The 27,457-nt window shown below is 46.1% G+C and overlaps 1 protein-coding gene across 2 annotated transcripts; it reads left to right on the top strand.

Moving 5' to 3' along the window:
- The first annotated feature begins 374 nt into the window (after positions 1–374).
- LOC148116189 (uncharacterized) lies at positions 375–25,498 on the top strand. Of its 2 annotated transcripts, XM_087884992.1 has the most exons (7): positions 2,047–3,608; positions 3,841–3,955; positions 4,072–4,139; positions 6,144–6,273; positions 21,532–21,822; positions 24,869–25,150; positions 25,307–25,498. In XM_087884992.1, the coding sequence occupies exons 1-7, from the start codon at positions 3,195–3,197 to the stop codon at positions 25,489–25,491; spliced, it is 1,485 nt and encodes a 494-aa protein (XP_087741118.1). In that variant the 5' UTR covers positions 2,047–3,194; the 3' UTR covers positions 25,492–25,498. The 2 variants fall into 2 exon arrangements, with proteins under 2 accessions (XP_087741117.1, XP_087741118.1); XM_087884991.1 differs by lacking the exons at positions 21,532–21,822; positions 24,869–25,150; positions 25,307–25,498 and adding an exon at positions 9,729–11,782 and having other exon boundaries at positions 375–3,608.
- The last annotated feature ends 1,959 nt before the right edge of the window (positions 25,499–27,457 follow it).

The raw sequence follows: 27,457 nt of genomic DNA, 5'->3' as shown, positions 1-27,457 counted from the left end.
TCATGGATATTTCAAAAGACATGTAATTAGGAATTCACTCTTAACAATTTGGAACAAAATTAAGAAACATCACTATATAGGAGTACCGTCCTGGATCTCCCCAGAAGAAATATTAACACACCCAAATTTAGTAGACTGGTCCAAAATTATTAGATATAGGGATATTGTTAATGAAGGGGGAACTCTAAAAGCAAAACACGAATTGGAACAGGACTTAGGTAGGGAAATACAATGGTGGTCATACCTATGAATAAGATTAAAATATATTGAGGAGAGAAAACTGATCAAATTAGAGTAGAACTAACCGACCTTGATAAAATTCTGTTAAAGAATGAACAAAAACTAATTAGTAAAATATACAAATTTCTATTACGGTATAAACTGGAAGAGGAAACTGTGAAAGAAACGATCAAATGGGCCCAAAATTTTAATTATCCGATAGAGTTGGAGAAGTGGGAGAAGATGTAGAAAACAAATATGAAATTAACAATCTCAACTGCATACAAGGAAAACCAGATGAAAATGTTTCACAGATGGCATCTTCCACCAGCAAGAATAGCGAAAATGTTCCCCAGCAACTCTCCGAAATGCTGGAAGTGTAAGATTAGTTATGGAATATTCTATCATCAATGGTGGACATGCCCAGTGGCGAAAAAATTTCGGAAGAAAATAAAAAATTGGATCGAAGAAATAATCCAGCATTCAATAGAGGGAAAACCTGAATAATTACTTTAAAAAAAAAATATCTTTATTTACAAAGAAAAAACAACACAACATAAAGTGACACACAAAACACAATACAACAATAAACATACATACTTCCATATAGTACCTTAATGAACAGGTATTTGGTACTATAGCTCTAAATTATATTCCGGAGAAGACAGAACATCTTATATTTCTTAGTACATCACTTAGGTCTATCCGACCACACTTATATAATATAAATTTCTCTTTAAATACCATTCCTCATCTGATGTGGGTTATAATTTCCCCTTTTCTAACCATTTATAGAATTTGTCCCAAGCCAGACCTACTTGTGTTTGCTCTCTATCCTGTAGTTTTTTAGTTAGCGTATCTGCTTCCGCACATTCTAAATTTTTTTTTTATAATAGCCTCCTCTGTTGGCAAGAAAGGTGAGTCTGGGGGGCTGGAGGAGAGATTGTGGGGAGGGGACCATCTAGGGGAGGCCTCATTCGGCTCCTTTCCCAGCTGTCCCGGAACAGCGTTTGGGGTGCTGCCCCAGAGAAGGGAAAGGGGGCCAAATTATCCCCCAAAGCCCCAGAAGGTAAATGGGTGGAAAGGAACCAAGGAGAGAAGCAACCTGGAACTAAGGAGAAACTGCCTGACAGGGAGGAGAATTAACCGGTGGAACTCCTTGCCACCAGAAGTCGTGGGCACTTCATCACTGGAGGGTTTTAAGAAGAGACTGAACAGCCCCTTGTCAGAGATGGTATAGGATGGATCTCCTGCCTGAGCAGGGGCTGGACTAGATGGCCTCCAAGGTCCCTTCCAGCTCTCTTCTCTTCTGACTGCAGGCCGTTGTTGGTTCTGCCCGTCAATCAGCCTTTCTTAAGCAGCCTCCATTTTCTTCCCTTCCTGGAACTGGGTCTGATTTTTCTTCCGACACTCTTAGGGGATAAAATAGAAACCCCTGACTGGAAGCGGTAACTGAAGAGGTTTAATGTGGAGGAAATAGGCAGCTGCTGTCCAAAGGAAGAGGGAGACACGGACACAAACTTACTTTTATTTCCCTATAAACGTATTTAAGATTCGCAGCAGAGAAGACAGGAAGATCCTGAGGTAAATCTCAAACGGCGCCCAGAAGGAAAAGGCGGGAAAATGGGAAACGCCCCCTTTCCACCCGCAGCAACCAATCAGAGCGCAGATCCACTCAGGTGTGAGCCCTCCCTCCCTCCCTCAGCCACAATGGGATGTTCTGAACCATTCTAGACTTTCCTTCTCCAGCTGCTAAATTGGATATTTTAACTTTTAACGTGTTCAAAGTAAACAGAGATAAAATGACTTTCCTTTTGTCCATTTGATTTAATTGTCAGGTTGGAATGATTTTTTTTCCTTGCACTGTGCTAAAAAGGAGTCAACGTCTTTTTTCCTTTTTTTCTTGTACCTCAGACTTTCTTTTCCCCTCTCTCTCTCCTTCCCTCAATTTCCCATTTCTATTTTTCTTTGTGTTTTGTATAATAAATAAGATCTTGAGACTCTAGAAAGAGTGCAGAGAAGAGCAACAAAGATGGAGGCTAAAACATAAAAAAAACAGTTGTTGGAACTGGGTATTTTCTAGTCTGATGAAAAGAAGGACAAGGGGAGACATGATGGCATCTTCCCATATCTCAGGGGCTGCCAGAAAGAGTTTTTCTTTCTCCTTTCCTTTCCTTTCCTTTCCTTTCCTTTCCTTTCCTTTTCTCTTTTTTTCTTTTCTATTCTTTTTTACTCTATTCTTTATTCTCTTCTCTAAATAAGAAGCAGACCAAATTAAAGAGATGGAGGTGGAGTTGCACTATATAGAAGAAATAACCAAACCGCTCTAGAAACGCAACAGAAGAAAGGCAAAAACTTCCTTCAATGCATTTGGGTTGATATAAAAGGGGGAAAAGAAGCACAGAGGTCGAAGCCTTTGTCTGGCAGGGAGCCATTGGGAGGGGCCTTTCCTCCTACTCCCAAGCCCATCCTCCCCGCCCTCTCCCTTCCCCCTCCCATGCGCTCCTTCCCGCCCTTTCTATAATCCTGGTGCTTTGCCCCAAATCCACCAGGGGGCGTCCTCTTCCAAGAGAACGTCATGGTTGCCTTTGTACAGGAGGCTGTGGAGGAAGTGACAACACAAACTTCTCAAGGTGGGAGTCCCTTCCTGGCAAAAAGGGGAGGGGCCTCCAGGCAGGTTGGGGGAAGGTCGCTCAGTGGCTGAATTCCACTTTCTAATTCTTGGCGTTTCTTTTTCTTCCCATCTCAGATACAGAAACTGGAAGCCAAATATATATTGGAAATTAAATTAAATTAAATTACATTTGTGGTCTTTGCAAGGCAAACTTTCCTCTTGGGGGAAGAAGAAAAAGAGCGGAATCCCTTGCAAGGATCAGTCCTGCAGCACCAGAAATGGTCCCGTGAAGGAAAAGGCATCTGGAGACCCACCAGAGTCCTTGGAGCCATTTGCAGTTCCTCTGCAGGACAGAGAAAGGATGGAGACACAACCTTTTGCAAAGGAGGGAAGCGGAAAAGGCCCTTCAGCTGCTCAGCCTGGGAAGGGGGAAAAGCTCTGGACAAGAACCGGGCAGGAGATCCTGGAGGAGGAAACCATCCTCCCTTCAGAAGTTCCACCCTGGACCTCCATCCAATACCGGGAGGCTGAGGGTCCCCGAGGACTTTGCAGCCGACTCCATGGCTTTTGCAGGCGATGGCTGAGACCAGAAAAGCTCACCAAAGCCCAGATGCTGGACCTGGTGGTTCTGCAGCAGCTCCTGTTCCTTCTGCCCCCAGAGATGGAGAGCTGGGTGCGGGAGTGTGGAGCAGAGACCAGCTCCCAGGCGGTGGCCCTGGCGGAAGGCCTCCTCCTCAGCCAGGCGGAGGAGCAGAAGGAGCAGGTCCAGTTGCAGGTGAGAGACTTTAGGGAGCTCAGAAGGGAATAGAGAAAGTGGTTGAATACTTCACCCTCCTTCCCAAACTTCTCTGGCATTCATCACATGTGGCAATTGTTCCCTTGTTTTCTCACTCAACCTCACGGATGGATATTGGGGGCTTTGAGGTTGTGTTCCAAATATAAGAATCTACTTTATCTCATGTGAGGTGCATTAATTCTGCTTCTTTTTTCCTTCCTCCTATTTGAAGTGCTGCACTGTGGAGATCAGAGATCCTGAGGGAAAGAAGAACCCATCAAATCCCCCTCAGGAGGTAATTTTCAGGAGGATCCCTTGGGAAGATCCAAGTCCGGACACCTCAGGAGGTAATGGAAGATCCTCCGATTTCCTATCTGTCTTAACTTCGCTATCTCTTCTTTTCTATAGAATATCTCCTTCTATTTTGTTAATTATGCATTTTGAAATTATTTATTCCTTACAGAGGAACAAAGAACAAGGATTTCTGGTTTTTATGACAGAGATGAATCAGTAGCTGAACCTCCAAATCAAGTAAGAAAGGGAAAAAATATTAGATTTCTATTCTCCCTTCAGGAAGTGAAGCGGGTATGCAGAGAGCTCCCTCCTTCTATTTCCCCCCCTTGTTTGGCCTGGATTATTTTTGTGTTCTTCCACAACATGCAGAGCAGAATAGCAGGTTCAAGTTCCTGTCAGCCAGCATAGCTTCCTCTGGTTATCTTGCTCTGCTAGGTACTCCTCCAACTTTGAATTTACAAGAAGCAATTTTTAAAAAGTCCTTCAAGAAATGGAAATAAACGTATTACAGTGGCAAGAACTGCTAGAGACTCTTTTTTTTTTTGGTAATTCTTTGACTTGGAATTGTGCAAGGTTAATGAAAAATAAATATATTGCCACATTACGATTTTTAAAAAGCCTTATTTATAACCTGTAGTTCAAAAATAAGCCCAATTGTATTAAAAAATAAAGCCGAGTATTAAAATCCAAAGGGAGTGGCCCTGTTGAGCATGTAATCATGGTACTTTGGATTACAAATAATTTCTAATCCTCTGATTTGCGCCTCGATTAGGAGATCAAACATTCCCGCTTTGCAAAGGCTGAGAAATGATTTTCCCAGGGAATTTTCTCTTCTTTCTTTTCCTCCTTTCAGCCAATGGCTCAGACTACTAGATCAATCAGTGATAGACAGAGCGATAAATCAGCTGATCCAGAAGTGGGATTACTTTACTGAAAAGCACTGAAACTTCTGCAGAATCAATGATCTTGATAAAACTTCCCCAAATATTTCTTCAGTGAAAGCAATTTTCAGATTTGCCCATTTTCTCACCTAATATTAGGACTTGGTAATTTGGGAACAATGGAACAGAATAACAGAGTTTATAGGGATCTTGGAGGTCTTCTAGTCCAACCCCCTGCTCAGACAGGAAGCCCTATAACATTTCAGATAAATGGCTGTCAATTTTCTTCATAATCACCTCCAGTGCTGGAGCACCCACAATTTCTGGAGGCAAAGTCATTCCACTGATTAATTGTTCTCACTGTCAGGAAATTTCTCTTTACTTGTAGGTTGGTTCTCTCCTTGAATCGTTTCCATTCACTGCTTCTTGGAACACTGCTATTATGTCACCCCATCTAGTCCTTCTTTTCATGAAACCAGACATACCCAATTCCAGCAACCTTCTTTATATGTTTTAGCCTCCAGTCCACTCTTCTCTGCACTCTTTCGAGAGTCCCAAGATCTTTTTTACATCTGGCAGCCAAAACTGAATGCAATATTCCAAGTGTGGTCTTCCCAAGGCCTTATAAAATGGTATTAACACTTCATGTGATCTTGATTCTATCCCTCTTAATGCAACCTATGATTGGGTTATTGGTTATTTTGGCAAATGTAGCCTACTGCTGGCTCATGTTTAAATGGTTATCCACTAGGACCAAGATTTTATTTATTTATTTATTTATTTATTTATTTATTTATTTATTTATTTATTTATTTATTTATTTATTTTTCAATTTATATACCGCCCTTCTCCCTAAGGACTCAGGGCGGTGCACAGCCAGAATTAAGAACATGAAATACAAATATTAAGAACAATTAAAATATATATAAATTTGGCCCAAAAATTTAAAAATCACAAACCAATTAAAACATTTAAAAAATTTAAAAATTTCTTCTTAAACCAGCCCGGCTTGCTGGAAAAAGTGGGTTTTAAGGGCACGGCGGATCCCAACAAGATCCCTGTTGCCTTACTACTGCCTTACTACTGTTGAGCCAGGTATCACTTATTCTATGCCAGCGCATTTGGTTTTTCTTTCCCAAATTTAGGACCTAACATTTCTCAATGTTGATTTCATTTTGTTAGATGGGGCTCAATCTGTCGATCCTTCTGTATCTCGAGCTTATCTTCTGGAGTGTTTTTATTCCTGTCAATTTGGTCTAGTCTGCAAATTTGATGAGTTCCCCTTCTCTCCTCTTGTCTAAATCATTGATGAACAGATCTTGCGAATCCTCCTGTTCTGCTCTGTTTTTTCCGTGTTCAGGAGAGTCTTGTGTCCTTCGAGGAGGTGGCTGTGTCTTTCTCTGAGGAGGAATGGTCTCAGCTGGATCCTGACCAGAAAGCGCTGCATTCGGAAGTCATGCTTGAAAACCATAGGAACGTGGTCTCTCTGGGTAAGAGTTTTCTAGTCCCCAATAAGAGAGGTCAAGAAGACAGATTATGGTTAGCTTTTTTATTAAAAAACCACTAATCAGATATCGTCTCCTGGGAGGGAGAAGGAAAGGATCTTCTCGTACTCCCAAGGAAGGAAAGAGTCAATGTCTCTGCTTAGATGTTTTCTGTGCCATTTCTTATCTGTAATTTTCCATTTATTTATTTATTTATTTATTTATTTATTTTTGAATTTGTATACCGCCCTTCTCCCTGAGGACTCAGGGCGGTGAACAGCCAAGTAAAAACATCAAATACAAATATTAAAATACAGTTAAAATATACATATATAAATTTGGCCCCATTAATTAAAAACAATAAACAAAACACTTAAAAACACTTAAAAAATTAGGCCAGCCCGGCTTGCTGGAAAAGGATGGTTTTAAGGGCACGGCGGAAGGCACCGAGGTCTTGGATTCTCCTTATCTCTGGAGGCAATTGATTCCAGAGGGTAGGTGCCCCCACAGAGAAGGCTCTCCCCCTGGGGGTCACCAGCCTGCACTGTTTGGCTGATGGCACCCCGAGGAGGCCCTCTCTGTGGGAGCGCACGGGTCGATGGGAGATCGTCGGTGGCAGCAGGCGGTCTTGAAGATAGCTAGGCCCTATGCCATGGAGCGCTTTAAAGGTGATAACCAACACCTTGAAGCGCACCCGGAAGACCACTGGGAGCCAGTGCAGCTCGCGCAGGAGCGGTGTTACATGGGAGCGCCAAGCTGCTCCCGTCACTACCCGCGCTGCTGCATTCTGGACCAGTTGGAGCCTCCGGGTGCTCCTCAAGGGGAGCCCCATGTAGAGAGCGTTGCAGTAGTCAAGGCGAGAGGTGACGAGGGCATGAGTGACTGTGCACAGGGAATCCCGATCAAGAAAGGGCCGCAACTGGCGGATCAGGCGAACCTGACAAAAGGTCCCCCTGGTTACAGCCGTCAGATGTTCCTCCAAGGACAGCTGCCTATCCAGGAGGACTCCCAGATTGCGAGCCCTCTCTGTGGGGGCCAACGACTCGCCCCCAATAGTCAGTGATGGAGTCAACTGACTATATCGGGATGCCGGGAGCCACAGCCACTCAGTCTTGGAAGGGTTGAGCCTGAGCCTGTTCCTCCCCATCCAGATCCGCACAGCCTCCAGGCACTGGGACATCACTTCAAGGGCATCGTTGGGGTGGCCTGGGGTGGAGATGTACAGCTGGGTGTCATCAGCGTACTGGTGGTATCTCACCCCAAAGCCACGGATGATCTCGCCCAGCGGCTTCACATAAATGTTGAACAGGAGGGGCGAGAGGACCGACCCCTGAGGCACTCCACATATAAGAGGCCTTGAGGTCGACCTCTGCCCCCCTGCCAACACGAACTGCGACCGGTCGGAGAGAAAGGAGGAGAACCACCGTAATACGGTGCCCCCCATCCCCAACTCTTCCAACCGGTGCAGCATGATACCATGGTCGATGGTATCAAAAGCCGCTGAGAGGTCTAACAGGACCAGAACAGAGGAACAACCCCTGTCCCGAGCCCTCCAGAGATCATCAACTAACGCGACCAATGCCGTTTCCGTGCTGTGTCCAGGCCTGAAACCCGACTGGAACGGATCTAGATAGGATGTTTCCTCCAAGAATTGTGGAAACTGTCGCGCGACCACACTCTATTTCTATTTGGATTTACCTGTGGAGGCTGAAAAGAACGAGGTGTGCTTTTATGTGTCCTCTGGAGGTCATGTGAGAGGAGTGTGTTGTCATTTGTCCTCTGAAACATCCAAAATTGTGTGAGAACAGAACTTTCACACTCAGCCCATGGAAGAGCATTCTCCCAATCCAGTTCAAGAACAAAGGCCTCATGCAATGTCACTCAGAGCATCCCAAAGTACAGGTAATCCCCGAGTTACGACAGTTCACTTAGCAACCATTCCACGTTACGACCAGCCCTCCACCAAGTACTTAAGACTGAGTCCTGAAATTATGAGAGTTGCAGCACCACAGCCATTGTTCATACTTACGAATGACAGCAGAGGCGCTGCAACATTCACCGTACCTATTCCCCCACCCCGCAGGGACTTATCGTATTTTTCAGACTGTAAGATGCAGTTTGCCGACCCAGGAACTATACTATACAACCATTTAAATATGAGCCAGCTGTGTGCAGCAGATGCCAAAAAAGCCAACAAACATAGTTCTAGGCTGCAAAAACAGAGGGAGAGAATCAAGATCACGTGAAGTGTTAAGACCATTTTATAAGGCCTTGGTAAGGCCACACTTGGAATACGGCATCCAGTTTTGGTCACCACAATGCAAAAAAGATGTTGAGACTCTAGAAAGAGTGCAGAGAAGAGCAATGAAGATGATTAGGGGACTGGAGGCTAAAACAAAGAACAGTTGCAGGAACTGGGTATGTCTAGTTTAATGAAAAGAAGGACTAGGGCTGACATGATAGCAGTGGTCCAATATCTCAGGGGCTGCCCCAAAGAAGAGGAAGTCAAGCTATTCTCCAAAGCACCTGAGGGCAGGAGAAGAAGCAATGGGTGGAAACTAATCAAGGAGAGAAGCAACTTAGAACTAAGGAGAAATTTCCTGACAGTTAGAACAATTAATCTGTGGAACAACCTTCCTCCAGAAGTTGTGAATGCTCCAACACTGGAAGTTTTTAAGAAGATGTTGGATAACCATTTGTCTGAAGTGGTGTAGGGTTTCCTGCCTAAGCAGGGGGTTGGACTGGAAGACCTCCAAGGTCCCTTCCAACTCTGTTATTCCATTCTATTCCTTAACTTAAAACTGACTATTAGTATTAGTGGTCCGCAGGATTTCAATGGGAAGTTTCCGAAAGATGCCCTAATTAATTAATTCATGAGCCACAAGCCAAACTTCAAAAGAAATACAGTCATTTATTATGAGCACCATTTCGGCAGTATTCGGATGCAGTTAGAACTAATCCCACGTAGATTTACGTTTCCCTATGACCCTGTCTCTCCCCTCCTCCCTGGCCATGTCATAAATCACATTCCTCAGTTAACCACTTTGGCTGGCTGTAAAACCCAAAACTCTCCTACTGATTAAAATTATTAAAACATTAAAATTATGAACTTTGTGGTCCCTGAGGTCCAAAAGGTTGGGGACCTCTGGACTAGAAGACCTCCAAGGTCCCTTCCAACTCTTGTTATTCTATTCTATTCCTTAACTCAAAACTGACTGACTGAGATTTGCATATATATACCATAGATAATTGTAAAGAAAGAGATGTTTTCTAGATATTTTCAAAGCTTTCATGACTCATGAATATAGAAATCATCATGTCTATATCAGACCACTATAAGCATGCAAACATACAACCTAATGGAATTTTGGAGAAATTCAGAAGGAAGTTCACTTGATTTTCTACACTTTGATCTTTTTCTCTAACCTTGTTATCATTTTCATTTCCCTTTTGCTTTGAAGGTAATAATGGGCAGGAGAATCAAGATTCCTGTGAACTGTTCCAACTGATCAATGCTAAAGATGGAACGGAGAAGTTTGGAATTCGAATGGAATTCGAAAGCCATGAGAGAAATCAGTCAAAGAATTGGAATCAGGAAAGCTCATCTTCCACTGATGCTCCGATGCAAGACTTTCTTGCCCAAAAAGAGAGAATAAGGAAAAAATATGTTGGGAAAAGTGTGAATCTAATCAAAGCTAAAGTACAGGTAAATGAACATTATTTAACCCAAAACAAAGGAGAAGATGCTATAAGAAGACACAATGGACAAAATTACAATGGTACATTCATTCTTTCTCTTGGAAATAATTCCCTTACATCTGAAAAAGCGATTGACACAAAAGAGAAGCCTTATAAATGTTTGGAATGTGGAAAATGTTTTAGAACAAGCTGGCAACTTACTATCCATAACAGGATCCACACAGGGGAGAAACCATATAAATGCATAGAGTGTGGAAAGACCTTTGCTCATAGTAGTACACTTACTTACCATAAGATGATCCACACAGGGCAGAAACCATATAAATGCACGGAGTGTGGAAAGACCTTTGCTCATGGCAGTACACTTATTTCCCATAAGATGATCCACGCAGAGGAGAAGCTGTATAAATGCATGGAGTGTGGAAAGACCTTTGCTCAAAGAAATCATCTTATTTCCCATAAGATGATTCACACAGGGGAGAAGCCGTATAAATGCATGGAGTGTGGAAAGACGTTTGCTCATGGCAGTGGACTTACTACCCACAAAAAGATCCACTCAGGAGAAAAGCCATATAAATGCATGGAGTGTGAAAAGAGCTTTGCTCAAAAACGTTATCTTATTTCCCATAAGATGATCCACACAGGGGAGAAGCCGTATAAATGCATGGAGTGTGGAAAGACGTTTACTCAGAGGAGTGGACTTAGAAGCCACAAAATGATCCACTCAGGAGAGAAGCCATATAAATGCATGGAATGTGGAAAGACCTTTGCTCAAAGAAATAATCTTATTTCCCATAAAATGATCCACACAGGGGAGAAGCCGTATAAATGCATGCAGTGTGGAAAGACGTTTGCTCATGGCAGTGGACTTACTACCCACAAAAAGATCCACTCAGGAGAGAAGCCATATAAATGCATGGAATGTGAAAAGAGCTTTGCTCAAAAACGTTATCTTATTTCCCATAAGATGATCCACACAGGGGAGAAGCCGTATATAAATGCATGGAGTGTGGGAAGACATTTACTCAGAGCAGTGGACTTAGAAGATGTTGTGGCCCATCAGCGGCCTGTGCAGCTAGTAGCTGATTCCGACAGTGAGGAAGCTGGTGTGGTGATGTGCCAGCAGCCTGTGCAGCTGGCACTCGAGTCAGACAATGAGGAGGCTGGAGAAGATTTGGTGCCAGAGGCAGGGATTCAGCCAGGGCCTTCAGAACCTCCAGAAGCTCCCATAAGTGAAGAGGAAGAAGAGGAGGAGTCTCTTCTCGATGCATGAGCACGCAGAGGTGCGAAAAGGCAGGAGTGGCTCCTCAGGAGGAGGTCTCCTTGAGAGTAAGGCTTGGGGCTAATTGGCCACTCCCCTAGCCTATTTAAGGAAGGACGACGACTGAGGCAATTTGCAGGAAACAACTTTGTTCATACTTCTTCGTGTCTTGATTCCAGAAACGTCTAATTGGCTCTTGCTTCTCTCTTGTCAGTTTTCCTGCAGATTGCTTCTTGGCATTCTGCCAACCACAGTAAGATTACGGTTATCTGAAATACTGTGCCTCAGAATTGAGTTATTATTCTTTGGATTCTTGTCGGCTGTTAATGAAGTTAACAGTTAATGTTAATGAAGTTAATGAAGCCCTAATACCAAGAGAAGGGGCAGATGCCACATTAATAAAAAATTATAGGCCGATTTCTTTGTTGAATACCAACTACAAGATTTTTATGAATATAATTGCTAATAGAATGAAAAAAATATTACATAACAAAATACATCAGGACCAAAACGGTTTGTTGCCCACAAGACAAATAAAAAACAATTTAAGGATGGTAATGGATGTTTTAGAGTATTACGAAGTGCATTCAGAGAGACAGGTGGCCCTGATCTTTCTGGATGCACAAAAAGCGTTTGACCAAGTAAACTGGCAATTTATGAAAGAACAAATTAAAAGTATGACTTTCGGTGATAAATTTACGAAAATGATATCATCAATATACCAGGACCAAAAAGCATGTATATTGGTAAATGGGGATCCAACAAAATTTTTTGGAATAAATAAAGGAGTAAGGCAGGGATGCCCGCTGTCCCCTCTACTTTTTATCTTAACGCTAGAAAACTTGTTAATTAGAATTAGGGCAAATAAAGAAATACAAGGACTAAAGATTAAGAGAGAGGAGTACAAGGTCCAAGCTTTTGCGGACGACCTTGTCTTCTTCATAGAAGATCCAATAGAAACAACCCCCAAATTAATAAAAGAAATTGAAAAATTTGGAAAAGTAGCAGGCCTAAAAATTAATAAAGAAAAAACAAATATGATAACAAAAAATATGACAACAAAACAAGTAGAGCAATTAGTAAATGACTCACAATTACAGGCAGTTAAAAAAGTGAAATATCTAGGGATACATTTGACGGCTAGAATAGCAACAATAAAACAGGACAATTATGAACCTTTAGTCCAGAAAATCAAAGAAGACTTAGATAAATGGAGGAAACTAAGGTTGTCTTTGCTGGGGAGGATAGCAGCAATAAAATCAAATATACTTCCAAGGCTCCTTTATTTATTCCAAACGATTCCAATAAAATTGGATAAGAAATTTTTTGACAATTTGGATAAAATAACTACAAAATTTGTGTGGGAGGGGAAAAAATCGAGAATAAAATTAAATTTATTTATTTATTTATTTATTATTCGAATTTCTATACCGCCCTTCTCCTTTCGGACTCAGGGCGGTGAACAGCCAAAATAAAAACATTTATACATAAATACGATTAAAAATAGATTTAAAATAATTAAATTTGGCCCATAGTTTAAAATTTATCAATTTAAAATCCATATCAAAATTTAAAACCAACCATAAAATCATAAAATCAAGAGAGACCGGCTAACTGAAAGAGATGAGTTTTTAGGGCCCGACGAAAGGTCCGGAGGTCGGAGATCACTCGTATCTCTGGGGGTAGATTGTTCCAAAGGGTAGGTGCCACCACAGAGAAGGCTCTCCTCCTGGGGGTCGCCAGCCGGCATTGTCTAGCCGACGGCACCCTGAGGAGGCCCTCTCTGTGGGAGCGAACTGGCCGGTGGGAGGCAATTGGTGGCAGAAGGCGGTCCCGTAAGTACCCCGGCCCTAAGCCATGGAGCGCTTTAAAGGTGGTCGCCAACACCTTGAAGCGCACCCGGAAGTCCACCGGAAGCCAATGCAGCTCGCGCAGGAGAGGAGTCACATGGGAGCGCCCAGTCGCTCCCATAATCCCCCGCGCGGCCGCATTCTGCACCAGTTGGAGCCTCCGGGTGCACCCCAAGGGGAGCCCCATGTAGAGAGCGTTACAATAGTCCAGACGAGAAGTGACGAGTGCTTGAGTGACTGTGCGTAGGGAGTCCCGATCCAGAAAGGGGCGCAACTGGCGTATCAGGCGAACCTGATAAAAAGCCCCCCTGGCCACGGCCGTCAGATGCCCTTCTAAGGACAGCCGTGCATCCAGGAGGACGCCCAAGTTGCGGGCCCTTTCCGTGGGGGCCAATGAGTCACCCCCAATAACCAGCGATGGCGTCAGCTGGCTATACGGGGACGCCGGCAGCCACAGCCACTCGGTCTTGGAAGGGTTGAGTCGGAGCCTGTTTCTCCCCATCCAGACCCGCACGGCCTCCAGGCACTGGGACATCACTTCCAAGGCATCGTTGGGATGGTCTGGGGTGGAGATGTACAGCTGAGTATCATCAGCGTACTGATGGAACTCCACCCCAAAACCACGGATGATCTCACCCAGCGGCTTCACATAAATGTTGAACAGGAGGGGCGAGAGGACCGACCCTTGTGGCACCCCACAAACAAGGCGCCTCGGGGTCGACCGCTGCCCCCCTGTCAACACGGATTGCGACCGGTCGGAGAGATAGGAGGAGAACCACCGCAAAACGGTTCCCCCCACTCCCAGTCCCTCCAGCCGGCGCAACATGATACCATGGTCGATGGTATCAAAAGCCGCTGAGAGGTCTAACAGGACCAGGATAGAGGAGTAACCCCTATCCCGAGCCCTCCAGAGATCATCCACCAACGCGACCAATGCCGTTTCCGTGCTGTACCCAGGTCTGAAACCGGACTGGAGCGGATCCAAATAGACAGCTTCATCCAGGTACTGTGGAAGCTGTCGTGCCACCACACTCTCAACAACCTTCGCAATAAAGCGAAGGTTGGAGACTGGACGATAGTTAGCCAAAACAGCCGGATCCAGGGATGGCTTCTTGAGGAGAGGCCTCACCACCGCCTCTTTCAAGGCGGCCGGCAGGACACCCTCACTCAAAGAAGCGTTGATAATTCCCTGGAGCCAGCCTCGTGTAACCTCCCGGGAAGCCAGCACCAACCAGGAGGGACACGGGTCCAATAAACATGTGGTGGCGTTCAGCCGTCCCAAGATCCTGTCCACGTCCTCGGGAGCCACAGGATCGAACCCCTCCCAGATAACATTCTCAAGGCCTGCCTCAGTCATCTCGTCTGAACTAACCCAGTCAGTGGCCAAGTTTTCCCGAATCTGAGTTATTTTATCATCCAGATACTGTACAAAATCCTCAGCTCGGCCCTGCAAGGGGTCCTCCCGCACTCCCAGATGGAGAAGGGAGCGGGTCACCCTGAACAGGGCGGCTGGGCGGTTATCTGATGACGCGATAAGAGCGGCAAAATAGCTAGATTTCGCCGCTTTTATCGCCACTAGGTAGGTCTTAATATGAGCCCTTACCAGTGTCAAGTCGGATTCGGAACGACTGGCCCTCCAACCGCTCTCTAGGCGTCTTTTCCGGCGCTTCATCTCTCTCAGCTCCTCGGAGAACCAAGGAGCTAAGTGAGTTCGGTGCCGGGTCAGAGGCCGCAAAGGCACGACCCGGTCCAAAGCCCCGGCAGCCGCACTATCCCAGGCGGCCACCAGGTCATCAGCCGAGTCGTGAGCTAGAGTTTCAGGAAATGGCCCAAGCTCCATCTGGAACCTATCAGGATCCATCAGGCGCCTGGGGCGGAACCACCTGGTCGGCTCCACCTCCCTGCGACGGGGTGCGGCGGTCAGAAAGTCAAGTCGAAGGAGCGAGTGGTCAGACCATGACAAGGGTTCAGTATCTATATCCCCTATATCAAGGCCACTCAACCACTGACCAGAGACAAAAACTAAGTCCAGAGTGTGTCCCCCCATGTGAGTAGGGCCGTGAATTACTTGGGTCAGGTCCATGGCCGTCATGGAAGCCATGAACTCCCGAGCTACCTCAGAAGTTTCACCAATGGATGGCAAGTTGAAATCCCCCATGACCAGAAGTCTGGGGGTATCAGCCGCCACCTCGGCTATAACATTGAGGAGTTCGGGCAGGGTCGTCGCCACGTGGCAGGGAGCCAGGTACGTGATCAACAGACCCATCTGCACCCCACGACCCCACTTCACGAAAAGGGACTCACATCCGGCTATCTGAGGCACAGTGGTCTCCCTCGGATCAAGACCCTCTCTTATAATGACCGCCACCCCCCCCGCCCCTGCCCTGAGCTCTCGGCTGATGAAATGCACGGAAGCCTGATGGGCACATCTCCACGAGGGGAACCCCCCCCTCATGGCCCAACCAGGTCTCCGTAATACCTGCCAGGTCCGCTCCCCCCTCCTGAATAAGATCACAAATGAGGGGGGCTTTATTTACTACGGACCTGGCATTACACAACATCAGCCGGAAACTCGGGCTATATATATTACAAGATGATAAAATTAGAGGCGGTTTCGGTTTTCCGGCATGGCAAAAATATTATAAGGCTGCAAGCTTACTATGGATCAAGGAATGGATAACTCTGGATAATCAAAGACTGTTAAATCTGGAAGGACATGACCTAATGCAGGGATGGCATGCCTTTATTTGGAACTCCGGAAATAAGACATATAAACATTTTAACAATCACACCATTAGGAAATATTTAATTAATACATGGCAACAAATCCAACGCAAACATTACATGAAAGTCCCCGGTTGGTTGTCAACAATAGAAGCAATCACCCACCCCAATATATTATCAAAACAAAAAATATTACGATACAGAGAAATATTAGATATACAGGGTAAATTAAAAACTAGGGAAGAATTAAAAGAACAAGGAATAGTAATAGACTGGTGGCCCTACTCACAAATAAAAATAAGATACAGGAAATATCAGGAGGAGGGGGGAATAGATTTGAAACAAAACAGACTGGATAAACTATTAGAATCTAAAGAAGGGAAATTAATTTTGAAAATTTATAAATACTTACTTGAATATGATTTGGCAGAAGAATTGGTTAAAGGGCAGATGATAGCATGGGCGAGAAACATTGGGCACAGTATACAGCTAGAAGAATGGGAAAGAGTGTGGGAAAACAACTACAGTATGACAAAATCGGTAGCCTACAAAGAAAATCATTATAAGATGTGGTATCGATGGCATCTGGCCCCCGCAAGATTAGCGAAAATGTACCCAAATGTAAATCCGACCTGTTGGAAGTACAGGAAAACACAGGGAACTTTTTACCATGCTTGGTGGCTCTGCCCGGTAATTAAGAAATATTGGAATAAGGTAAGAACATGGATAAGAGAAATAACAGATTATGAAATTGAATTAGAACCTGAGATTTTTCTACTAGGCATGATTAAAAAGAGCATCCGAAATGACATAAAATACCTAATGCTTCATATAATCACGGCGGCTAGATTAGCGCTAGCACAATTTTGGAAAAGAAACCGACTGCCAACTGACCAGGAACTAATACAAAAAATATACACATGCGCAGAAATGGACAAACTAACTTTAGAGTTACAGAATAAGGAGGACTCTAAATATTATGAAACATGGAATAGATGGTACCAATGGATAAACCAGAGGAAAGGAAATGGGTAGAGATGAAATTTAGAAGAAATTAATATAATTAAAAACAGCACTGTTAGAGGGATAGAATATGAAATATGTTACTGTATGTTTGTATATTTGTATATATAATATATATAATATATGTATATAGAGTAGCAGAAATCAGTCAATAGGTGAATTTACTGTATATGTAAATATACTGTACTGTATATGTAAATTTGTTTCTTGATTGAGAGAAACTTGTATGTTTTAAATGTTTTTTAACAATCAAGTTTTGTTTTAAAAATAAAAAAAATAAAAAAAATTAACAGCCCTTGTTCAGAAAAGACTGATTTAAAATGTACTTGTGTTTGAACAACTACTAAGAAAGCTCATTAGTAGTCCTTAATTAGTAAACTAAGGTTTGTACGGACTGTGTTCTTTGGAGAAGTAAAAGGATCCACGCTCGGGAGAAACCATATTGCAATAGCAATTCCACTTAGATTTATATACACAATGCTTTACCACTTTATCTCTGAGCAGTTTACAAAGTCAGCATATTGTCCCCAGCAATCTGGGTCCTCATTTTAGCGACCTCAGAAGGATGAAAGGATGAATCAGCTACTAAGAGTAATCTATACGAGTTGAAGATGTTTTCAAATACAATGCCAAATTGAAAGTTTTCAATTTCCAGTTATTTAAAAATGCTCCATCCATTTTCTTGCTGAAATATTTATTCTCATCCGGAATTTGCATTTTTTGTTCAAAAAAATAGTCACAATTTTCACTTCGTAAAGACGCTACCTTTTTTTTTTTTTTTTTAGCTATTCCACAAAGATCTTTAATGTTCCAAGATGCAAATGGGCTTATTATGGAAAAAAAACAACAACCCACACCGGAAATGTTGTTCTTTGTCTGGGTGGCATCCAGTTTAGAGCCCGGCTTTAAATTACCAATAACAAATTGAATGTTCTTCAGCATCATAAAATTAACTGTTATTAAACAAAAACCCTCAACAGAGAGAAACATTGTTAGCAAAGTACTCTGAGCTGAACATTTAAAGGATCCTCTTGGGGGGGGGTGTCACCCAGACCCCCCAACCCAGTGGTGAAATGTAAAATTTGTTACTAACGGTTCTGTGGGCGTGGCTTGGTGGTGGTGGGGTGTAATATGACTGAGTGGGTGTGGCCAACTTTTTTTTTTAACTTTTAAAACCATTTTTTTTTACAACCTCTTCGGCTGAAGAGGTTGTAAAAAAAAAATGCTTTAAAAGCCTCTGACGATCCCAGCTGACTTGCCAGCTTGGCAGAGGCTTTCTTTTTTTAAAAAAAAGCCTTTGATGATCCCAGCTGAGCCGTGCAATCATCAGAGGCTTTTTTTTTTTTACTTTTAAAAGCATTTTTTCGGCCAAAAAGGTTGTAGAAAAAAATGCTTTTAAAAATTAAAAAAAAGTCTCGGATGATTGTGCAGCTCAGCTGGGCAATTGGGGGGGGGGCAGGGATTTTTGCTACCGGTTCTCCAAACCACCCACCTCCATCGCTACCGGATCGGGCGATCCAGTCCGAACCAGGAGCATTTCACCCCTGCCCCAACCCCATTAATCCATCTAAGAATTGTGCCAGTTAGAGGATTTGGTGAAGGAGGAGATCAAGAGGGATCCCATCCAATGCTCTACAGTGCTCCAGGGATCTGCCTGATCTCCTCAGCCTCTATCTGCCCCCTCCTTCTCTTTCCTCAAGATCCTCCCCCATCCCTTCCACATTCCCTACCACCCCCATCCCTGTTCTGTCCCCAACCACACGCACACACACCAACAGACGTTCAAGAGTTAAAGACCAAACCAGCCGGCAAAATCCTTTTCCTTATGATAACGGAACTTGGCAACAACCTAGTGGCTGCCTGCCAAGAGTTTATTATTTACGAAGAGGAGAGATAACTTCTCCCCACTTCTGATACATCAAAAGAAACAGCTCAATAATTACGGAGTTAATCAATTCCAGAGATAATCCAGCAAAGTCTATAGCAAAAGTCTGGCAATGCAGAATGGCGTGGAAGCTTTCAGCTTTGTTCGTCACAAGGTTTGACTGGCCACCACGCTCCCTTTTATATCCTGTGGGGTGTGGTCCAGTGCCTCAGCCTAATCTTGGGCACGCCTTTTCTTCTGTTGCGCACGCTTATCTCTGCGACGCTGGCGTGGATCCAGCCAAGACTCATTACCTTCATCACTGTCCATCTGTGGATGCGTGGACATGCTTGGCCCCGGCCCTATCTCTTGCCCTTCGGCGGACACCGAAGGCATTGCCAGAGAGGAGGGTCCTGGAGAGGGAGGCTTTGCCAACTCCTCCCCTTCACTCTCGGAGTCCTCTCCTGCCGATGACACAGGCTCAGGTAACGGAGCCACAACAATCCCAGGCAAGCTGCCACTTGGGACTCTGACCCCTCCCCACCTCCTTCCCTGGGAACGGCCAGTTCCTTCCGTTGGAAGGAGGCCAGGCAGGGGCAGGCAGACCGTGGTCAGGGAGAGGTCTCCCTCAGAATCCCCCCAAATCCCCCCCTCAGAAAGGATCTTGGCATGGCCCTGCCAAAGCCTTGGTGCATCCTGGAATCAGAGGGTGGTCAGGGCTCTGGACATGGTCAGTCCCATGTGGCATCTGAAGTAACCAAGTTGGTGTTCTCTTCTGGGTCCTTATGTGCCTCTCATGTGCCTCCTCCTCCTCCTGCACTGTGGCCTTCGGGGAGGAGCTCCAAAACGGAAACTGGACCTACCCAACCCCAGCAGGGGGACCTCTCTGCTTGCCAGCCAGGTGGGGTACACCAGCCTGGAGGCCCCCATCACCATCCAGTGGGGTAAGCCCCCTCCTTCTCTTGGGACTCCATCCTGCCCTGAGAAGGGGGAGAAGCCCACCCTGTGGGGAGAGCCAGAATGGAGCCTCCTGGGGGAAGGTGGGCCTGATCCTCCTGCTCAGGTGAGGCTCCTTCTCCTTCCCCAGAGCTCCGTTCCTCCAGCTCTGCCAGGAGCAAACTCTGGACGGGGATCATGGGGGCCGTGACATCATCAAAAACGCAGAAGGTTCTGTGCATGCACAGAAGTGATGTGCGCATGCAAAGTGCGCACACATTAATGAGAGCAAACTGGTAGCGAAGGTAAGTGGAACCCACCACTTCCCATTTATTTGTATTTACTTCCTGTGATTATGTTTATGTTATACGTATACCTGCTATCTTGTACATGTTTGACTAAATAAATAAATACATAAATACATAAAGTCCAGGCTGGCTGTGGGGCTGCCCCTCCCCCCTTGTCATCCAGGGCAGCTGCTGGGGTCTCCCTCCTCCCCTTCTGAGCCCCGAAGGACCCCTCGAGCTCTGGGTCCACTTTGCCCTCCTGGACTCTCCGCAGCTCCAGCTTAGGCTCCTTCTGGGCACTGTGGGAACTCAGAGGGCATCTAGTCCACCCCTCCAGCCCAGGCGCACAGACAAAGGAAGACTGGGGTGGGTGCAAAAGGAAGTCCACACCTGAAGCTGCACCTCCCCCCCTCCCACTTTCTCCGCTTCTCTCTCTGCGCAGAACTATCTCCTGCATCGGGCGAAGTCAAGGGAGGCTCTGCCCGGAGACCGATGACGCTACAGAAGGGAGGATTCCCATTGGTCCTCCTGCTCTTTCTGGACTCTCCCTCTTCCGAAGTCCCTCCTCCCCCCCTCCAGACCCTCCGATTCCTCCTCTGGGGCTGGGAGCGTCTTTCTCCCCCCTTTGGGGCGCTTGTGGGGAGCCTCCATGGCTTTGGCTGGGCTCCCCCTGATGCTGCTGCTGGGGGCGCTGGCCCGGATCCCCGGGAGCGAAGGGGGGGAGGAGACCCCCGGTAAGGAGGGGGCTGGGCGGGGGAGGAGGGGGCTGGGAAGGGGGAAGGAAGCCTCCACCAGCCTCGGTCTCTGCGTGGTCTCCTCCCCCTTCCTCCCCACAGCCCCCCCCAGGAGGACGGAGAGGGACCCTAATCCTAACCCTTCCCCCATGTAGCCAGGTGGGGGTCGCAGCCTCTCCTGTGCCTGGGTGGGAGGGGGCTGCAGGGAAAGAGGAAGGGAGGAAAAGCGAAAGAGGGAAACTGAGGCATTTTCAGCCCTGAATCCCCAGAAGGGAAAAAAGAGGCATTTGAGCAAAAGTCTTTTTCCTTCTTCAGAAACTTCACTTTCTGTGAACTGCAGGGGGTCTTTTTGGGGAGGGGGAGAGGAATCAGGAGTCCCCCAAAGGGAGGGAGCTGGGCTGAAGATTCGGGGGAAGGAGAAAAGGGGAGGGAGAGACGGAGGGAAGGTGGGGGTTGAAGGGGTGAGAGACCCCAGGAGAGTTGGTCTAGATGTCCTCATTGTGGCCCCTCCCAAAGGAAGAGAGAGGGGGGGATGGAAGCTACTTTCCCTACAGCCCCCCCCATCCTTCCTGCCCCTTGAGATCCCACCTTCCCTGCAGAGACTGAATGGGATCGCTGGACCGGTTGAGCTTCTGCCTGCCTTTTCCCACCCCTCCCCCTCTTTCCTCCCCTCCCCCCTCCAGACCCCCCAGGAAGCCTCCCTTCCTCTCTGGGACTGAGAGTTCCCGCTCCCTCCTCCAGGGGGCGTCTTCCGCCAGTCTCTCTCAGAAGGACTCCAGCAACTCCCCCCTCCCATGTAGATTCCCCTCCTCTGCTAGCAGCTGGGAACAATGGGCCCTGGAGTCCCTCCTCACGTCCTTCCTCCCCCTCCTCCTCCCCCTCGCAGCCCATTTCCTGTACCAGGTGAAGTCCGAGTGCCGCTTCCTCAACGGGACGCAGCGGGTGAGGTTCCTGCAGAGCTACTTCTACGACCGTCAGGAGTTCGTGCGCTTCGACAGCGACCTCGGGAAGTTCGTGGCCGTCACGGAGTTGGGGAAGGCGGATGCGGACAAGTGGAACAGAGACAAGTTCTACCTGCAGCGCGCGAAGGCGGCTGTGGATTTCTTCTGCGGACACAACTACGAGGTGAACAGCTACCAGGCGCCCAAGAGGGAGGAGCGCGCGATTGGCCGGAGAGGTGAGTCTGGGAGGGAGGGGGGCTATTCCTTGGGAGGGGGAGGCCAGGACCCCCCTTTCCTTTCCTTTCCTTCCTTGGGATCCTCCCAGATGGAGGTTTTATTCCTCATTTATTTATTTATTTATTTATTTATTCTGCACTCTCAGATTCACAAAATCTCTCCTCCTTTGATCCATTTCCCCCCCGCCCCCCAAGAAAATCCATCCCAATATGGGGGGAAATCCAGCCAGATCTCTCTCTCTCTCTCTCTCTCCTGCTCAATGCAGGCAGTCCTCCACTTAACAACAGTTCGTTTAGTGACCATTGAAAGTTACAACAGAAGTGAAAAAAAAAAGACTTATGACTGTTTTTCACACTTACGACCGTTGGAGCCTCCCCAGGGTCACGTGTCAAAATCCAGATGCTTGGCAACGGACTCGTACTTGTGACGGTCACAGCATCGCGGAGTCACATGACCCCCTTTGTGACCTTCTGATAAGCAAAGTCCGTGGGGAAGCTGGATTCACTTAACAACCCTGTTACTCATTTAACAACTGCAGTGATTCACAATGACTGTGGCAAGAAAGGTCCTAACATGGGGCAACATTGATTGAACAAACGTCTCACTTAGCAACAGAAATCTTGGGCTCAATTGTGGTCCTAAGTCGAGGCCTCCCTGTATCTACATATATATTTTTCTCTATCCCTGATTCATTTCTATCCTATTCAGGAACCTCCGGTCTCCCTCCCTCTTCCCACCCAGAAGCCCCTCCCTCTCTTCCTCTGCTCCAGAAATGCTGTTTTTGGCACTTTGGGACAAAACCTTATTTTTTACCCAAAATAAAAAAAAGGAATTAGTTGACCCCTTTCTATGGATCTTTTGCTTTTTTTTCATCTTTATTCATTCAGAGTCATTTCCAGTCCAGCAGCTTTTCAATCCAATAAAGAAACAGATGAGTAACGGAAGCAGGCTAGAATTTGTCATCATGATTCAATGCTTAAACCGAGATGTAAAAACCCCAATGATAGGAACCCTGATCGCTTCCTTCTTCCTTCCTGGGGAGGCTCCTGATTTGGGGGGGAGAATCCAAAAACACCCACAAACCTTAAAACTGAATTTGGGGTCAGAAGGAGCAAATTGGGCCTCCATTCAGCCCTGAGGCCTGAGGTTCCCAGGTGTCCACTATTTGAGCGGACAGTCCACTTTTTTCACATTATGTTCACTATGTTTTTTTCACAAAATAGTGGACATTTTTTTTATTCAAAACTTTGTATATTTTTTAATCTTTCTCAACATTGTACTGAAATTAAAGAATTATTCCTTAAACACAAAGAATTGATCAAAGCTGCGCAGTCAAATAAAAAATACACACGACAGCAAAGTAAAATGTAATTTAATATTTTACATATTATTATAATATATTTGATGTTTTGAATTTTAAGTAAAGTTTTGAAGTGATTATTTTAATACGTGTTAAAATATTTGTAAGAAAATATATAATTTAATTGTAAATTTTTTTTTAATTTTTTTACTACTTACCCCCCCATCCTCCCCTCCTCTTTTCCTCCCTTCCCTCCTTCCTTCCTTCCTCCCTACCTGGTTCAGGGACAGGACCAAAATCTCTGTCTGGATAGTTCGTTAAAAACCTTTAGCTCCTCACAAGCTTTATCCACATAAATAAAATGCCTTTTTATTATAAATCCAAAATGGTGATCCTGAATTTCATTGTGATTCATATAATTTCTTCTTCATCAAAAGTATTATTTTTACTTCCATGAAAATACTTCAGACAAGAGGCCAATAATTCTCTTCTTTATTAAAAGAACAGGAATGTTTATTATATTCCGTGTATTTAAAGCCAATTCTTTGTCCGGATCCAGTTTAGGAGACCTGAAATCACAGGATGTTTCTTGAGTCTCTTTGGGGGAATTTTCTCTTCCTTTTTCTTTGACTTCTGAGCGGACTTTTCTCTCCGGAGAGATCCGGGCGTCTCCTTCCCCCAAGAGGCCAAAGCTTTTCTCTGGCCACCAAGAGAGGCTCTCAACCTTCCCTCAACTCTCCCCAAAATTATATATATGTACCGTATTTTCCAGCGTATAAGACGACCCCTGACTTTTCCTGTTAAAATATAGGGTTTGGCCTATACTCGCCGTATAAGACTACCCCTCTTCCAACGCACACCAAATAAAAATTAAAAAACACCAACTGGCTCACCCACAATGTAAAAGCAGCTGTGCTAGACCCAAAATGGCCCCTGAAACAAGCAGGAACCTCACATAGCCACAAAAAGCCCCCCAAAAACCCAACTTTCACACTTTACACACACAAAATTCCACATACAGCTTTGTGAGATTTTGTGTGTTTGTGTAGTTAGAGTGAAACCCTACAGAAACACACAAAATCTCAGAAACCTGCACAAATATTATTTTATTTTATTTTTATTTTTATATAAAAGCAGCTCCGTCCTCTCTCCTCTCCTCTATAACCTCCGCATGAAGCCGCTGGGTGAGGCCATCCGTCACCAGGGCTGGAGGTCTCCTCCATCTGCTGATGTTATAAGGTTTCATCTCCACCTCTGGGGACCCAGGAGATGCTGAGGCTGCCCCCTCGAGGGTCCTGGAGGCTGTGGGGGGAGGGGCTGAGTGGGGGATTAGGGGCTTCGGCTGAACCATGGAAAGGCCAAAGGGCTTTGGGTGTTGGGAGCCCCAAGATGGACTTTAACCAACTTCCTTCTGGGTGGAGCTGCATTGTCCCAGAGACCCAGTTGGCAATTCTGGAGATTCTCCTGGACTCCCGGAGAGCAGGGGGCAGTCACGGCTAGGAGAGTGTCTGTAAGACTTTGGGTTAGTTGTGGCCACTTTGGCAAATAAATTTAATAAATAACTAAGTTTACTAAACAAACAAACAAACAAATGTCGTGGTATTAGACCTAATTAAAAATCTGTCTTCATTTTCAATGAAATCCCAAGAATCATCCGACTCGTGCTGCGTTTGTCCTTCCCATCTTCTGCGTCATTTCTTTCCTGTTGTGTCTCTCATGTGCCTCTTTTTCCTCCTTCCCTCCAGCCAAGCCCACCGTCTCCATCTCCCCCACCAAGATGGAGCCCTCTTCCCCCAACACCATCCTCCTCTGCACCGCAACCGGCTTTTACCCCGTGGAGATTGAGATCCAATGGATGAAGGATGGGCGGCCGGAGGAGGAGGGCATGGCCTTCGGGGAGGAGCTCCAGAACGGAGACTGGACCTATCAGCTCCAGGTGATGCTGGAGACCCAGCCCCAACGGGGGGATGTCTACACTTGCAAGGTGGGGCATGCCAGCCTGGAGGCCCCCATCACTGTCCAGTGGGGTAAGCACCTCCCCTCCCTGCCCTCCTGCTCTGTGGACCCCATCCTGCCCTTAGAAGGGGGAGAAACCCACCCCATGGGGGGAGACAGAATGGACCCTCCTGGGGGAAGGTGGGCCTGATCCTCCTGCTCAGGTGAGGCTCCTTCTCCCTCCCCAGAGCCCCGTTCCTCCAGCTCTGCCAGGAGCAAACTCTGGACGGGGATCATGGGGGCCGTGATAGGAGTGGCCTTCCTGGCTGTGGGACTCTTCTCCTACCTGAAGAGCAAGAACGGTGAGTCTGGGGGGCTGGAGGAGAGGTTGTGGGGAGGGGACCATCTAGGGGAGGCCTCTCCTCAAGCTTAGCAGGTGGCCAAGAGGGGCCCCTTGAGGAATATTTTTTGCAGCTTCACTTATTTGAGGGGCTGTAAGTGAAGATCACACAACCTATTATGGGCTATCGATGGGGAGGGGTCCTGCTGAGTCCTCCAGGCCATGAAGGTTTCTGATTGAGTCTTTTTCTCCTTCCAGCAATTCCCATCCAACCTCCTGCAGGTGAGTTTCTCCTCTTCTTCTCTCATCTCAACCTCTCCTACAAATTATAGGTGTTTTTTTTAATTCCTTAATTGTTCCTTTTAAAAAAAAAAAAAAAAACTTGCCTGAACAATATCTCCTTGTTGTGGGTAGAGCAGTTTTTTGGATTTTGGGCAATGTTTCTTTACAGAGGTCTGAAAAAGTATTGCAATCAAAAACAAAAGCATACACAAATGCTAAAATCTTGCTCAGAATTTTTCCACGTTTGGGGAAATTGTAAAAGGGAAGGGAAGGAAAGGGAAGGAGGGGGCCATTCCTTCCCATTCCTCCCTTGGGGAGGGAGCAGCCCAGGTTTAAATTCCCCCACGCATTTTGTAAGCAACCCACCCATTCTGTTAGGCTCACTGTGGAGGGGGGTTCCTGAGGGTATTCAGGAATGGGGACAAATTCCACCCTGTGGCTGTTTCAAAAGGGGTGACACCAGGGGTGAAATGCTCCCAGTTCGGACTGGATCGCCCGATCCGGTAGCGATGGGAGCGGGTGGTTCAGAGAACTGGTAGCAAAAAGCCCTGCGCCCCCCTCCCCCACCATGCCCAGCTGAGCCACACGATCATCAGAGGCTTTTTTTTTTACTTTTCAAAGCATTTTTTCTACAACCTCTTCCGCCGAAAAAATGCTTTTAAAAGTAAAAAAAAAAAAAGTTGGCCATGCCCACCCAGTCACATTACCCCCCTCAAGCCACGCCCACAGAACCGGTAGTAACAAATTTTGCATTTCACCCCTACTATGCACTGCGGTATTGTAGGCCACTTCAGCAAATGGCAGGAGATCTGCCCAGCTAAACTGCTGATAATTAACATAGCATCTCAGGTATTGTTCTGTCATTGTATTCGCTCGTTCTCTACCTCCGTTCGTCCTCGGGTGGAAGGGGGAGCTAAGTCCTTGAGATGACCCTATCAACTTAATGAACTCCCTCCAAAACTTCGCCCTGAACTGCACTCCCTCCCCCCTCCGGTCCGAGATGATCCTTCTTGGCACCCCATGCAGACTCGTTTGGGTTCATTAGTTGGAACCTTGACAGGCTCTTCTTCCTGACCCCCCTTCTCCTTGTGAGAATTCCCACAATTTCTGGCCAAGTGAGCCCAGGCTCCCCCCTTTGCTGCCACCCCCATCGTAGCCCCGTCTTCTTTCTTCATATGAAGCATCCCAGCCTTTTCCTCCCTGAAATGGCGGATTCTCTCTCTATGTGTCCCTGCCTATCAACCACCCCCCTGTTGTGGCTCCGTTACCGGAGCTTGTGTCATCGTCAGGAGAGGACTCCGAGAGTGAAGGGGAGGAGTTGGCAAGGCCTCCCTCTCCAGGACCCTCTTCTCTGGCAATGCCTTCGGTGTCCGCCGAAGGGCAAGAGATAGGGCCCAGTCAAACCTTGTGACGAACAAAGCTGAAAGCTTCCACGCCATTCTGCATTGCTAGCTTTAAGACTTTGCTGGAGTATCTGTGGACTTGATTAGTTCCTTAATTATTGAGCTGCTTTCCTTTGATGTAGCAGAATTGGGGAGAAGTTATCTCTCCTCTTTGTAAATAATAAACTGTTGGCAGGCAGCCACTAGGTTGTTGCCAAGTTCCGTTATCATAAGGAAAAGGATTTTGCCGACTGGTTTGGTCTTTAACTCCTGAACGTCTGTTGGTGTGTGGGGTTGGGGACAGAACACCCCCTGCAGTGTGGGTCTGCCTTGGGGGTGGGGGATGAAAGGGAAGAAGAATATATTATTTACAGTAAAAGTGTCTCTTTATATTC

This window comes from Pantherophis guttatus, chromosome 2 (assembly GCF_059756535.1).
Source record: "Pantherophis guttatus breed Tessera chromosome 2, ASM5975653v1, whole genome shotgun sequence".
Classification (NCBI taxonomy): domain Eukaryota; kingdom Metazoa; phylum Chordata; class Lepidosauria; order Squamata; family Colubridae; genus Pantherophis; species Pantherophis guttatus.
Note: the sequence above shows the minus strand (reverse complement) of the source record. Positions and strands in the feature narration are given on the sequence as shown.